A 14465-nucleotide genomic window follows, 5' to 3' on the forward strand; every position below is an offset into this window, starting at 1 on the left:
TCCCAGGTCTAGAATTTGAATTACAATTAGTCACAATTGCATTTGATACAGAGCCTGTAACGTTAAAATGTCCTAAAACAATTCACAGGGCTTTGCTGCCAAGTGTAGTCACTGCGTATTTATAACAAACCAGAAGCTAATTTGTACATAACAAGGTTCTACCAACAGCCTGAAGTGAACAACTATTTTAGTTGAAACAGAAGTTGCTGGGAACACTCAGCGGGTCAGGCAGCATCCATGGAGAAAGGAAAGCAAGTCAACGTTTCGGGTCCATGACCCTTCATTAGAACTCACCCATCTGCTGCATTTTGTTTATGACTGTTTTAATTGGGAGTCTGAGGAATATTGGCAACACCAAGATGCTGATCAATGCTCATGGCCCATTGAGGCCCGAGTCTGACTATAGCATTCCATTTACCCCACTTCAAGCGTATTCCGAGGTAGCCACTGATTTATCTCAGTGAAATTGCTTGCAGGTTGCAATCCCCTGTGATTATCACATTATGATTCCCTGCAGTCTCATTTGCTTGTCTAAACAACCCATTATCTACCTACTCACCTTTAGCTGGCACACAATGCCAATTGCCAATTATTACTTTGCTGTCCTTATCAGTGGTAATTTCGCTACAAATTGCTCTCGCCGTTTCACTCTATGGCTATTTGCACCCTTTCAGTAGCTGTTATGTCACCCTTAACCAATAATTGTACTCATTGACCCATCTTCATTGGTTTATCTTTGTGAACCATTCAATACCCTTAACTCCATCGCTTGTTCATTTTGTATCCCCGTGGATATTTCCACAAAATTAATAACATTTCACTATCTGCACACAGGGAGAACTGCAGTATAAGGTATGGTAGTTATCACATACTGTATCACATTTTCTCCCTCCATCTTATTCCTGCTTATTAAAATTGTTTTAACTGCCTGTTTACATAGATGTTAAAGATCCCACAACACTACGCAAACAGAAAAGGAACTTTCTCCTGGTGTCCTGGCCAACAATCCCCCCCAGATAAAAATTTGGTCATTTACTTCATGGCTGTTTGTGGGATATTGCTGTGCTCACCTACAAAACACAGTCACTACACTGTACAGTAAATGCTGTGCAGTGCGTTGACATGTCCTCCTGTTGTGAAAGCCACTATATCAAATGGAAGTATTATTCATTGTGAAAAATATACTGACCACAGACCGTGCATGGCAATACAAGTGGAGTTTCACTAGTTGAGGTCTTATACTCTGAATATGTATATTTTAGCAGCTTGCCATTTTCAGCAGTGGCAAACTTTTCTGCTGGTCCAGCTTGTAACCTTACCTGTGAGGGCTTTGGCTTGCAGCGTCAACAGGAAGAATGAGTTGAAGAATCCTCATCTCCAGTATCTGGTCCGCTCTTCTCAGTCCTGTTGTGATCCAGCCTGGCTGGTCCGTTATGATGTGTGAGCACCTGTTACAAATTTCTCTGGCAAATACTTACCTGGGTGGGAAGATGGTGATGGTGGGGGAGGGACAATGTTTTATTGAAGTGAACCATCCAATCATTGTTATTCACTTCCCCCAATCCGATCTGCTTGTCACAAAAGGTTTGCATCAATCAGTTTCTGTAGATAAACATTATGGCTGGAAGGTTGAGTGCTATAATTACTGCTAATTTGGGGGCATGTGGGCTCCACGTTCTGGCTATCCTCCTGTTCAGCCAGAATGAAATCTTTGGCAAGTCCATATTCCTGGTTTGCGGGAGCCTTTGCATCAGACGTCATCACATGCCTTCATTTGCTCTTTCATCTCAACTGGAATTATTGGCCAAACTGCAGTCAGTTTTGTGGAAAATGTAACACATGGGAATCTGACAGCCCCAATGAATATGTCAATATAAATACATCATTTCTCTAAAGTGCCTTCAGTGACTGTGAAACCTCAAGCACATTTCTACCTGGTGTTTACAGTCACACGATATTAGAAGCAATTAAAGGTGACATTCTGGCTCCCATTTCTGTAATATTTTTAATTATAGACTAGTTCGCTTAACATCACAGTGAGAAAAAATGCTCGAGCACTCCACAGGGTCCATCAATATTCCACAATGAGTCCAAAAACCTTCAAGTTGTTAGCATAGACTTATTAACAAAGGGTTATATGTTGAACACCTTTTGAAATGCTGTGAGGGTAACTGATTTGAGTCATGGGGCAATCTTGTGAATTTTGCCTCTCTGGATTTTCAGAAGATATTTCATGAAGATTCGGATACAAAGACGTATAAAGGAAACTAATACTTATAGAATCAGTGACAAATTGGCAAATAAGATTGATGTGGCAGTTGAAAGCAGAAATGACAGAGGCTGTTTCTAGAGGTAGTGACTACTATTTACGCTATTTATAGGTCATATGAATTTGAATAATAAATGTGAGGTAATGCACATACATACAGGAAACAATGAAGGTCAAAAGGTAATAAGTCAGAAAGATTTAGGATAATTCATTGATAGCATCCAGTCAATGGAAAGCTGTTATCAGCAAAGCCGGTCATGTGTTTGGCATCATCTCCAGGGTTTTTGTCAAAGCAAGTTTCTTTAACCTTGTACAAATCAATGGTGAGGCCACCTTTGAGAATGTTGCATGGATACTTGGGCAAGTTGACTTCAAAAGCATGTTGGTGCACTGTAGCAGGTTCAGACAAGGATAATTCCAGGATTAAAAGCTCAAAGCTCTAAAGAGACACTCATAAATCTCAACTTGTTTAAAACAGTCATTGAGAGGAGACATGACTCGGGTATTAAAATGATGAGATGAATGGATAATATCGATGCGGACAGATTATTTACCTTTGGACGATGAGTGCAGATCCAGAGATACCAGCATAACATTAAGAAGCCTTCAGATCCCCTGATGGCTGAGTAAGTAAAGACATCTCAAGGCGATAAGTCATGAAGATCGCAAGCTTGAGGTTCGAGATATATCTGAAAATATGTCCAGCTTTGTTGATAACTCTTTCACATTGACTGAACCCTTTCAGTGAATCATCCCAAATCTTTCCTTTATTTAAAAAAATCTTTGCTCATGAATTTCCCATATTGTTTCCTATTACTACACAATGATAAGTTGATTACACGCTGTTAGGTTCTGGTGGAGGAGAGAGTTTGCCAATGTGTAGGATTTAATAGAATTTTCCCGCTATAAGCCAAATCAACAAAGCCCCAAACTTAATAGCAACAGCCGAGTTCTAAAGCTTCTGGATGACTATCCTTGCATTTGATACAGAGCCTTATCGTTTTGCCGAAACATCTCAAATTACTTGTGCATTTTTCGCGAACACAGCGGCTAATTTGCGCATAGCAATATCTCATCATTATTTTGGAGGCTGCCAAGGTGACTTGATTTTTATGCACTAACTTGGATTTGATGACTCATGAGCTTGATGTCAGTCATTGGATTCCATGTGTCGAGGGGTAGGGCGGGTGGGGAAGAAGGAGGGATGAGGGTCACTGCTTTGGAACTCCTTTTAGTTTAACTTCTTGTTATCGGTTCCCTGAGGAGATTTTATGTAGGGCATCACGAGTACGTCTGCACTCGAAGCTTAGCTTTCAGGCAAATAGGGCGGTGTATCTCCATGTTTTAAAAGATTATTGTCAAAAAAATGTCAAAGCAAAGTGCTGTGCTTCGCATAAATGAATGCTAATAAATAACTCCTCCTCTAAGGAAGATTTGGCAAGTCATCATTTGCTGCACTTCTTACTCAGTTCACGGTGAATTTGAATAAGACTGGTTGCAGCAGGCTACCTGCTGTGGGGATGGTAAACACGTTCCCATTCAGCTGTGTTGCACACACGACGTGGTTCTTATGTGGTAGTTAGCGACAGAAGTTATCTGTCTATTAGTTCCTGGCAGAAGTAATCTGACTTGTCCTATGGTTCGATTTGGGTTTTTTGTAATCACTTACAGTCAATTCACTCTACAGTATATTCTGCGAAGCTCTTTGAGACGTCTCGAAGACGTGATAAGGCACTATATCAAATGCAAGGATTATTATTATTATTTACCACTGCTTAGGCCAATGATTAGTATTGTCCAGTTCAAGGTTATTATGCCGTCTATACAATGCGCGGAAAATAAAGCTCCCACATCATTTAGCAAATCCTTACCTGTAATCCTGTTGTTCCGCTGAGCGAAATAATGGTTAAAAGGATTCTGGTTTGTGTCAGGCGTGATATGACACAATAAGAGGTTCTGACATATTTATTAATGTTTGTCAACATTTGCTTTCTGTGTGTCGTGATTCTGTATAATTCTTATTCAGTAAAAGGACTGAGAGGTCGGGAATCTTGGATACTGCTCTGTTCAGTGTCTTTGGTGATAAAAACGGGGAAAATCCCATTAATGGATGGCATGGCCAAAGGAGCTAATGCAAGATATCTCGAAGCGATCACCACAGCTAACTGGAAACCCGAGCCGAGGTAGGTGGGGGGTGGGGGAAAGGTGTTGGCGGGTGGGGGGGTGTTGAATGGTGAACAGACGGGTTGAAATAGGCAAGGGAGAGAGGGGCAGGGAAAAGGAACTTTTGGACAAGAGTTTCAGAATGATTGACTGAAAGCTCATCCACCGATAACAAAGCGGATCAGGGTGGGGGACGTGAATCAGGCCGGAACTTGCTGAGGAGAGGGAAGTCACAGAGGAATGATGGATGAAGGCTGTGGAGAGAGGGATAGACGCCTATTTGCCAGTGTTGCGCTTTTCATCTTCCGCCGGCACTCTCATGGTTGCGAGTGGGACTTTGTCGTAACCTGCGAAACGTCTGCAAACAAGTTGATTGTCGGTTTAGTATATTGGATTCGGGGTAAAGTTTGTGCTATTCGTGACAGAAAGTAATAATAATAATAATCCTTGCATTTGATATAGCGCTTTTCACGTCTTTGAGACGTCTCAAAGCGCTTCACAGAATATACTGTAAAGTGAATTGATTGTATATTTTTGGGCGAAACGCGGCAGCCAATTGCGCACAGCAGCGTCCCACAAACAGTCGTGGATTGACGTGACCAATTTATTATTGTTTTTCTTTCTTGAGGGATTATTATCAGGCGTGCGTGTGGAGTAAGGAAACTTGCCCAAGGTTTCACCCTGCCGGGAATCAAGCCCAGGTCTCTCGCTTGCAAAGAGCTGCAGGACACCAAAGTGCTGGTTGCTCCACGTATATCACACACAAAAACTGCTCCACTGTACCTTAGATATACACCTTGTCAGAGCACGATGTCTGCAGTCTGGTGTTCAATTACACCTGCTTACCACAGCAGTCACTATCTGGCTACAGGTATCATAGCTGAGATGCTACGGCTGTGTTTGAATGTGGCCCGGCTTACTGCTAATAGATCAGATGTAGCTGGGAGCTTGCATTAGAAGATAAATCTGTGTGTCACTGGGTAAAACCATCAGTAAATAATTGAACAAGAGGGAATTAACCAATGTCAGGAATAGATTTTAACGGGTTTGCTGAGGTAATCTCGTCACTCAGAAGTTTAAAGATGTGCTTTTCGAAGAATTTTGCTTACATTGGATTTTTATATTCAGCAGATCTCTTTAATAGGGTTGTCTTTGGAAAGTCATTACCAAAGCATGTTAGACAGGAGTTTTCTGTCAATGAAGAGTCCTTAAAGAAATCTGCTTTGCATCAGCAACCCTTTGAAGAGGGCAGGTCTACTTGACTATGTATAACCATAATTGCTGAAACAATGTATTTGGACATATTTCTGAGTGTTCTGAATTCAGCAATGGTAGTTATAAGATACTGGAGACAAAAATATGTTGTTTTCTCTATCCCCAGGATTTGGATTATTGACGTGTACACATTAAGGTAGAGGTTTCACCTGTGCCTTGATTTACATTATTATCTTAGCATTTCAGAGCGTTGTGTTATTAAATAGCCATGGGCTCAACTGGTTAAACAGCATTCCGACATAAAAAGTCTTTTGGTTGTAAGAGCCCCATGTGAAGTGCAACTATTAATTGCCTCATTGCAGTCTTGACCATCCCATGAAATGTAACTCCTTGCCATGTAATGGTGACAAATGACACAACTGGTTCCTGCTTTTTATAGTTCTAATGGCTCGTCAAAATTATTGAAGGTTTCTTATTGAGTGTGGGTGGAATTAAATATGTGTAAAATCAACTGAATTATTGGTAAAAATGAATAAAATGCAATTGCCATGTGCAAGCATTGGGGAACAGATAGTGAAATACTTATCTCAAAAGCCACAGAAGCTTTAATCAGGATAACTTAAGAAGCAGCAATTATTTTAACTTAAAAATTAACATTTTTCCAATTATAGATTTTAACTAGTGGAATCCAAATTCTCAGAACTTCTTAGGAGTAATGCATATGCATGGCTCATATCCAGAATGTTTGGCTTCCACCACACATATGCAAATACTCTCACATGTACCCTACAATGCTTCCAGAGTTTGTAAGACCAGTTTCTCTCTCAGTGTGCTATCATCATCCAATATTTCAAATATTTAAGTTCCTCATTTTGTTGAGGGACAAAAAAAGTTCCCATATAAATATGAAAATATTATAGTGAGTTTAAGCACTTTGGGACGTCCTTATGACATGAAAGGTGCTAAATATATCTAAGTTTTTATTGTAATGTTTTTATTCGCAAAGAAAACTAAATTAAACTCTGTCCCAAAAATATCTTGTGAATTTTACGTGGGATTGCACATCATTGCAGGGAAAAATGGATGCTCTCCCATTTATGCCCCCGATCTCAGCATCAAGTGCTTAACGTCAGGAACAGGAATGTTGGATGAACAGTTAATATCTTAACTCTCCTTGAAGAAGGTGCCACATACCACTCCACCCCAATCCCAATCCAATAATTCAATCCTAACATTTTTCACTACAAATCTGCCTTCCTGTGGCTTTACGGGGTAGGATTCAATCCTGAAATCAAACTGTTTTATGCTTTGAGCCCAAGATGTTAGGACTTCATTTCATTAAGACTGTCCCCGAATCATTTCATGTCAGACCCTAAGAGCTAACAGGCAGAAGAGAGTTTCATACCATCAACGTGAGCGGCTTTTGAACCTAAGTCCTAGAAGTGAAAGACCAGCGTCTTAAACCTCTGTGCGCAAAATATTTTAAAACTGTTTAAATTCCTTTCCCGGGTTTTCAGGAGGATTTCACACACCGAACCAGTTTTCTTAAGACAACGGAACAGCGTGTTTATCGGCGATATTAAGCCCGTCGACGTCTCATTCGATTCGAAGACCTTCGAGTTTAACAAAAAAAAACTGTGACACTTATCAGTACTTTCAATTTTGTGAAATTTTATTGATGGTTATTGTTCAACTGATCATACTGCATGCACATACGATGACAAAGAGAAAGCCTGGCCACAACACTTTCCAGCAGGTTTTTTTTTTAATCGCATAGGTATCTCACAGCTGTGGGTTGATAATCACGAGTGATTGCCACGGTGGCAAACACGCTACACATGAGGAGTATTAACTAAGAATTGCAGCAAAAAGGCAGAGGAAAAAGATTTTTTTTTTGAAGCTGCATTATTACAAAAAACAAGGAGACCTGTGACAAACACCTCAACTTAGGTACCGGTAAACAGGACAAAGTGAACAGATTCTAGCATATGCACAGACAAGCTGCAATTTTTCAAGAGCGCTTGAACAAAGCTGACTTGACAACTTGCTTACATTGCACTTTTTTTTTTAAAACACTGAAAATGGCCCAGTGAGGCACAACTGACTACTTCCCCCATTTTATTTACTCAAATGTTGTCAAGACCCAAGCTTTTATTTCTTTTCCCGAGTGTGAAGACTTTTCCTTTTTTTTTATATAAGTCCAGTCCAAACATAAGAGGCCTCCTTATAAAAACAACATGACAAAATAAGGCGAGCTGTCAAGCAATGAAAAATTGCAATTTGTTTACACAACACAGTCATGTCTCAAAGTACCAAGCTGACAAAATACCATGATTATCTATACTTAATGATTGCAATACTTGTAAAATGCTTATATAAATCTGAATATGATTATCATGTATTCCATAAAAATGATACGTCTTACAGTTTGATCTACTATGCTAACTCTAAAACATCATAGGCTGTGTAATCTATAACTGAACGTCTCCACTGCACAATTTGAAATTTATTTTATACATTTTTTTTTACTGGTACAAAGAATCTAGTTTATTACTTTCCTTCTGAAAAAAAAGAAAAATATAAACAATGCTTTATCACCATTTTCTGAATGTTTTTTTTTTCTCTTCCCCCCTCCCGTAATACAAAAGTCAGCAATGATATCAATAATTTATATACTGGAAGTAATATAAAAAAGAATGCTCATTGATGGCCTAACTAGCAGATTTACTTAAATAGACCTATCTATGATTGAACTGCTGAATACTGCCTGGTGGAGTACCTTGAATCAAACGGATGCTCCTACTAAAACTTTATGTACAAGTGCCGAGAAAACATCCAAAAAACATAACCTTTGGCTTGAACAAATAGTGAATAATTTAAGACAGTTGATAGCAAGATACTTGGTGCAGAGATGCCCTTTATTGTTATTTTTGACTACTTTTTTTTTAAATTCCAGATTGACGCCCCCTTTTCCCTGAACCGCTTTTCCCCTCCCGCCCTTTCGGAAAGCAAAAAAACGAATTGAAATGAAGAAGAAACGCAAGAAAAAAAAAAGACTGCTTTAGTCACTTATACTCCTATATAAAATAAGTGAGAAACCTTTTCTCCCCCCACCCCCTCCCCCCTCACACACACGCACACACACACACACACACACACGCGCGCGCACACACACACACACAAAGAATTACTTTTCAGCAATTTCTTTCACGACCGTCTCTTTTAGTTTGGCTCTCGGTGATTGTAGCTCTCTTATAACTCAATAATCTCGCCGTTTCCTTTACCACCGGGGTGAAAAATGCTAGCAATTTCTAGAGATGCCGTTCGGACGTGCGTGTAACCTTCAGAAACCAAAGCCCCACAATATTAAAAATACACAGAACAAAAAAATATCTGAGGTATAAGATTAAAAAAAAATGCTGTATTTGTCCTTTTTTTTAAAAGAGAGAGAGAGAGAGAGTTGCTAAAATGATGCACTACTGCATGTATTGCAATACCCAGGCCTTGGAAAAGCTTCTTTTTTTCCCCAGCAGAAGATTTAATGGTATGTCATTTAGTATGGAGCAAAACGGCTGTATCCCCCTCGGTATATACTAGCCTGCAATGAAGAAAGAACGAGACCGACATCATCAGCAAGGCTCCTAGTCTTGGCATCAGTCAAGGGTGCAAAAGCATTCTGAAACAAAGTGATGGATTTAATTATCAAAATGACTAATTATTCCATTAAAAAGCCAAAAACGTTCAGCTAGGTGATACTCGGAAAATGAGAAATATAATAACGTTACATGCATTGCATTTGCCAAGAAATTAAGACATTCATCAAGTTTACTAGTAGGATTAATGTGGCGTTTTAGCTGCTGTTAGCGGCCGAGACAAATTCAATTAAGTTAAAACTTGAGGATGCGGTGGCTGAGATTAAACAAACAAACAGAAAAAAAAGGGCAAGACCCATGCAGGAATGAAGAAGAAGTGAACAAGATAAAACAGTGCAATAAACTTACCACGGCACCAACGCCATAGGTGGCTGCTGGAGTAAGTGTGTGGTGGTAGGGGTCTGCAGCATAAACTCTTCCGTAACTGTAAATCAAAGAAAAACAACATTAATCTTTTTTTGGGGCCACGCAGCGCTTTCTTATCAAGAGAAAACAAAACAAGGCTTCAACAAAGCTACAGTATACTATAGATATCAACTGCTAGGGTTTCGACACAAACGACGCTGTTTAATGTATGTTGGTAAAGTAATGCCACAGGAACGCAAAAAAAAAACACACACACACAGAAATATAGTGACAATGGAGCAAAGCACATTCAAGATTGTCCATTACATCCACTCTCGCCTCCTACAGCGTAACACGTGAACTCATCTATTTAGGCATTTGGCCTTACACTGCAGCCAGTAGATTGATTTGCACAAGCACACCACACCACATCACATGAAAAACAATGATGCCCCTTCATGACATAGAGAGCAGGAAAAATGCCTAAGACTGAGTTTGTTACCGATCCTAATGCGCTCCAAATATGTACAGGGAATGCAGGGAATATCTCTGTGAGAATCTTCGTCCTGTCACATGAGTTCACCCTTTGTGCAATATAAATACTACAAGGAAGGAAAATAGTAGTCGGGCAATTTAAATATACAGTATATATGTGTGTGTGCGCGTGTGCGTGTGTGGAAAGTACATAACCATGTGAATCTTTGGATTCAGGTTACATCGATCAATAACTCAATATTTGCTCTCATAGCTTAGGACATCAGTTAAGCTTTAGATAGTAGTGGAACCTACCTCTACCTTACAGTCAACATTTATTTCTATCTGGTTTGCTTTATTTTTTTAAAAAAACAGGGTGTCAATTATTCAAAACTAAAGGAAGGAAAAGATTATTCTCCATGGCAGTTTGAATATCTTATTTGTTTCGATGCCAACCTGAATTTGCTTCTGTCTACCTCTGTCTCCCTTGTTGCTGAAAGATCATTGCTGAATAAAAGAAGGTGTCAGCAGGCAACATGTTTTGGTGACAATAGAAAGCTTGTTCAATCAGGTCTTCGCTAAAACAGAGCTCCCTTCAACTAATTTCTAAGAGGGACATTTTACAAGTACACATTTTCCATTTTGTTTTCCTGCCACTCTAGGAAGGCAAGTAAGGGTGGGTGTGCTGGAAAGATTAGATAAAATGGACCAAAGGGCCTTCTCCACTTGCACCTCGCCTTGTGATGGGTTACGATTAAGCTACAGCCTTTTTTTGAAGCTTAAGTGAGCCGAGACCACCTTCTTCAGATGATATCACACTTCTTGTGAATATCTGAAATGCAGTCAGTTTGACAATCCAGAGCCAAAGTTATTCTGTCAGTTTTCTTTTGAAGCAATGGGAATGTCACACTAGAAACTGCAGTAAAACTTGTCTTTCATACACTTCAGCTGAGGTTGAGAGCTCAGCGATGTATTCAATAATGGTGACAATCCCACTTTCAACCATTCCCGATATGATACATTTTTTGCACAGGACACCCGAAACACCCAGAAGTTTGGAAGAGAACTTCTGGGTGCTCCTGGAAAAACTTCTGGCTGTCTCAATCATGTCGATCTGCAGAATTTATTTTCCTCAACCCAAATATTTTCCCATTTTCTGGGCATTTTTACAATCAATATTGTCATTGAAGAAAATGGCTATGTCAAGGGCAAGTATAATTGATGGATGTCTTTAATTCAGGGCTTAAGGGGAAAATAAGACTGGAATACTTTTAACCAGATGAAACTGTTCAGATGGAATTTCTTTTTGAAATATCTAAGAACGTTTATATTTAGGTGACATTAGTAGAGGAGGATTATTTTAAACATTTCTTAAAAATACAAAAATACAAATGAAGCAGTGATTCTCTTAATAAATTGTTACTCGTGAAAAAAAACACATTAATTTACTTTTAATCAACTGGGATGAGCAGCTTTTTCATTTCATTGCTTGCTTGCAGATAGTTGTCAATTCTGCAATGTTTAAGGTCCTGCCCACTGGCTTCAATAAAAGTGTAAGTAACAGATTAACGTCTAATAAATTGCTTTACTGTGTTTGAAATCAGCTTCTGACTTCCAAGTTGAACGAGTGAAGCAACTGAGAGCAGGAAACAGTACTTGAAGTTGCGTTTCAAAATGGCTTTCACCAAAGGCAGACAAGAGCTCTAGGCTACTAAGTTCCACTAAGTGCTAAAGTTAGAGATGATCACACAACGTACTGCCAGAGAAATCATTGGGATCATACCTAAAACAGGAGCACAAATTAATCACTTCATCTGCATTTGCACTACACTCGTGTGAACTGATGTCTTCTCAAAGCAAACTTCCCCATCCAGGTTCATCCAGGTTCCAGATGACAAGATAGCAAGACTGGTTTGGATGAAGAAGGCCCTCTGGCCCACCTGATCTCATCTTTCCAGAACGCCCACTCTGCCATCCTCCCATCACAGCATCAAACTGTTACTAAAATAAGACCCAATGTCCTGGCCTCAACCACCCCCTCAGTCATCAATTACTCTCCGGGTAAAGATCACGGAACCCAAACCAGACCTCATTTGTAATGTCAATTTTGGTGCCATTCGAAGTAGCACTGAAAGTACAGAATAAATAGGACATTTCGTCCACAAATATACAATCAATTCACTTTACAGTCTTCTGTGAAGCGCTTTGAGATGTCGAGAAGATGTGAAAAGCGCTATATCAAATGCAAGGATTATTATTATTATTATTATTCACCTGTCGAGATTCAGCATTTATTATTAAACAGGGAAAAGAAAACTTTTGGTTTATTTATAATCTAAGATTGCGTTCAATATAAGCAATCTTTGATATTTGTTAAGTTGCTAATTTCATATCTGTGCTTAAACCAGCAAAAGTGGTACGACACTTTGAAGTACAAGTGCCATTGAGGTTACATCTATGGTACTTGTTGGGAGGCACAGAAACCCTCTTCGCCAGGAGACTTGGTGAGTTCTGGGGGCCTAATGAGGAATAGGAAATAGTTTAGGCAATGGGAATGGGGGAACGAGATGGAAAACAAGATTTGCTACTCGCAAAGAGATGGCAATTAAGAAAATTTGGAGATGCATTGTTCAACTAATCCCTGGCAGTTAATGGATCACAGGGTGACGTAATGGTACCAAGGGCATGTAGAGCTGCTCTAAAGGTCAGGCATCAGTGCAATGAAATCTCCTGTAGGTCACATAAAATCAGATTGTGTAATGACATTTTTCGAAAGTTTCTCGAAACGTTTCGTTACCTCCTTTCTTCTGCCTTTTTTTTAAACAAACAAAAAAAAAACATTCACAATGGTTTAGGTTACGGTTCTTCGGGCCTATAAGAAAAAAGGTTTGAAATCGGATCAATGCTGGTTTTGCAGGAAAACCTGTAAGTTTTGGTCTGCTTCTGAAGAAGAAGAGAAGAGAACTGGAGTTCACTTTTATTGCTGCTTCTCGTTGGGAGTCAGTGAACGCATATTTCGAATGCTGACTCAACTCCGATAAAACACAGGGTTATCCAGGAGCTAAATGGGATTCAAAGGCACACAATCTCCGGGATAATGTGGTTCATTTCTGGGAACTCATTTTTGTTCTCCTAGGAGGTGTTAAAGATTTGACGGTCGAGATATTTAACAGGAAATACCTTCACCGTGTGCTACTTGTCACCGTATAATTTTGAAGTAAAGCTCTGCCAATATCAAAAGCCATTGGAGCTGACAACACGTAAAATATGAGCAAAGGTACCAATTGAGCCGTGTTCCTGCAAGTCCTAATGAGCCAGGCTGGCTGGTCTGTCATCAACAGAGCCTAGGGATATTGCTGACCTGGCTGGCTCGGAAACCGGATTCCCAAGACTCAGAATGTTATGAGCGATCATATATTACATATTCAGTTCCACCTTCAGAACTGAAGGGGAGAAAAATTCTGAAGTTAATGACCCACAGTCAACGGGTTAAAATTCAGCTGACAGAGAGAATATTTTACAAGCTAATAATTCTACAGATACCACCAAAAAAAAAAAACCTGGTACATTAGTTACACAGCAGAGAACTAGATCCTCAACTCTTTATTCATGTGCTTTTCTCATGTAATTATGAATACCATCAAGTCTGGATAAATGCACACCTGATGCAGATCAAATTCAAATTCAAGCGTGCAATTTCCAGGCATCATCCTCATTCTCCCTGTGATCTGGCTGTCCTGATCCAAGCAAGACATTTCTTGGTAAATTAGTTAACCATTTATCAGCGTTCTGCTCTATTATATTCAAATTGTTGAAAAGCAACGCTTGCTCAACAGTCAGACAGATTGGCATTTCGAGCTCACTGTTGCACAGCAAAGGAAGTCACGTTTAGGAAGAACAAATAAGACAAACAAGAGCAATGTTTAGTTTTCTGTGGTTTTTTTTTCTTTGCAATACATCTTTAGTCAGTGTGTACCATTCATCAAATGGCTGAGGGGAGAGCAGAGCGGTCCCCAGCCCCCAGCCCACCAATCCCCCTTAAATGGCTTTTTACAAGACGCATGAAGTTACATTTTAATGAATAATTAACACTCGCTAGATTTTCAGTGCTTTCTGTGTGGCTAGATTGGTGACCCTGGAACAGTGACAGCACGAGCTATGGTGCCCGCCTGCTCACACCGACCCAGAGACAGAGCAGCAGAGATCCACTCGTATCTGCTCACACGCATGCACGGAGGGTTGTTGAGCAAAGTCCTGTCACTGTCAGTGAATTTTCTTCCCGCTGAAGAGAGCTGACGGGACAAAGGGTAAAATACGTACAGTACGGTTTTAAGAAAAACAAGGCA

At 39.8% G+C, this 14465-nt stretch overlaps 1 protein-coding gene across 13 annotated transcripts in view; it reads right to left on the minus strand.

Annotated features, from left to right (window-relative positions):
• Positions 1–9164: 9164 nt before the first annotated feature.
• Positions 9165–14465, minus strand: part of rbfox1 (RNA binding fox-1 homolog 1) — a 642946-nt gene continuing 637645 nt past the window's right edge. For 12 of the 13 annotated variants that reach the window (XM_007893782.2, XM_042341049.1, XM_042341050.1 and 9 more), the window contains 2 exons: positions 9649–9724; positions 9165–9323 (listed from right to left, as the gene is read on the minus strand). In XM_007893782.2, the coding sequence (XP_007891973.1) occupies positions 9201–9323; positions 9649–9724 (199 nt within the window). In that variant the 3' untranslated portion in view covers positions 9165–9200. The remainder of the gene's footprint in view (positions 9324–9648; positions 9725–14465) is intronic. The other variant, XM_042341046.1, reaches the window with a different exon arrangement.

The sequence above is a fragment of the Callorhinchus milii genome, unplaced genomic scaffold (assembly GCF_018977255.1).
Source record: "Callorhinchus milii isolate IMCB2004 unplaced genomic scaffold, IMCB_Cmil_1.0 Scaffold16, whole genome shotgun sequence".
NCBI lineage: Eukaryota > Metazoa > Chordata > Chondrichthyes > Chimaeriformes > Callorhinchidae > Callorhinchus > Callorhinchus milii.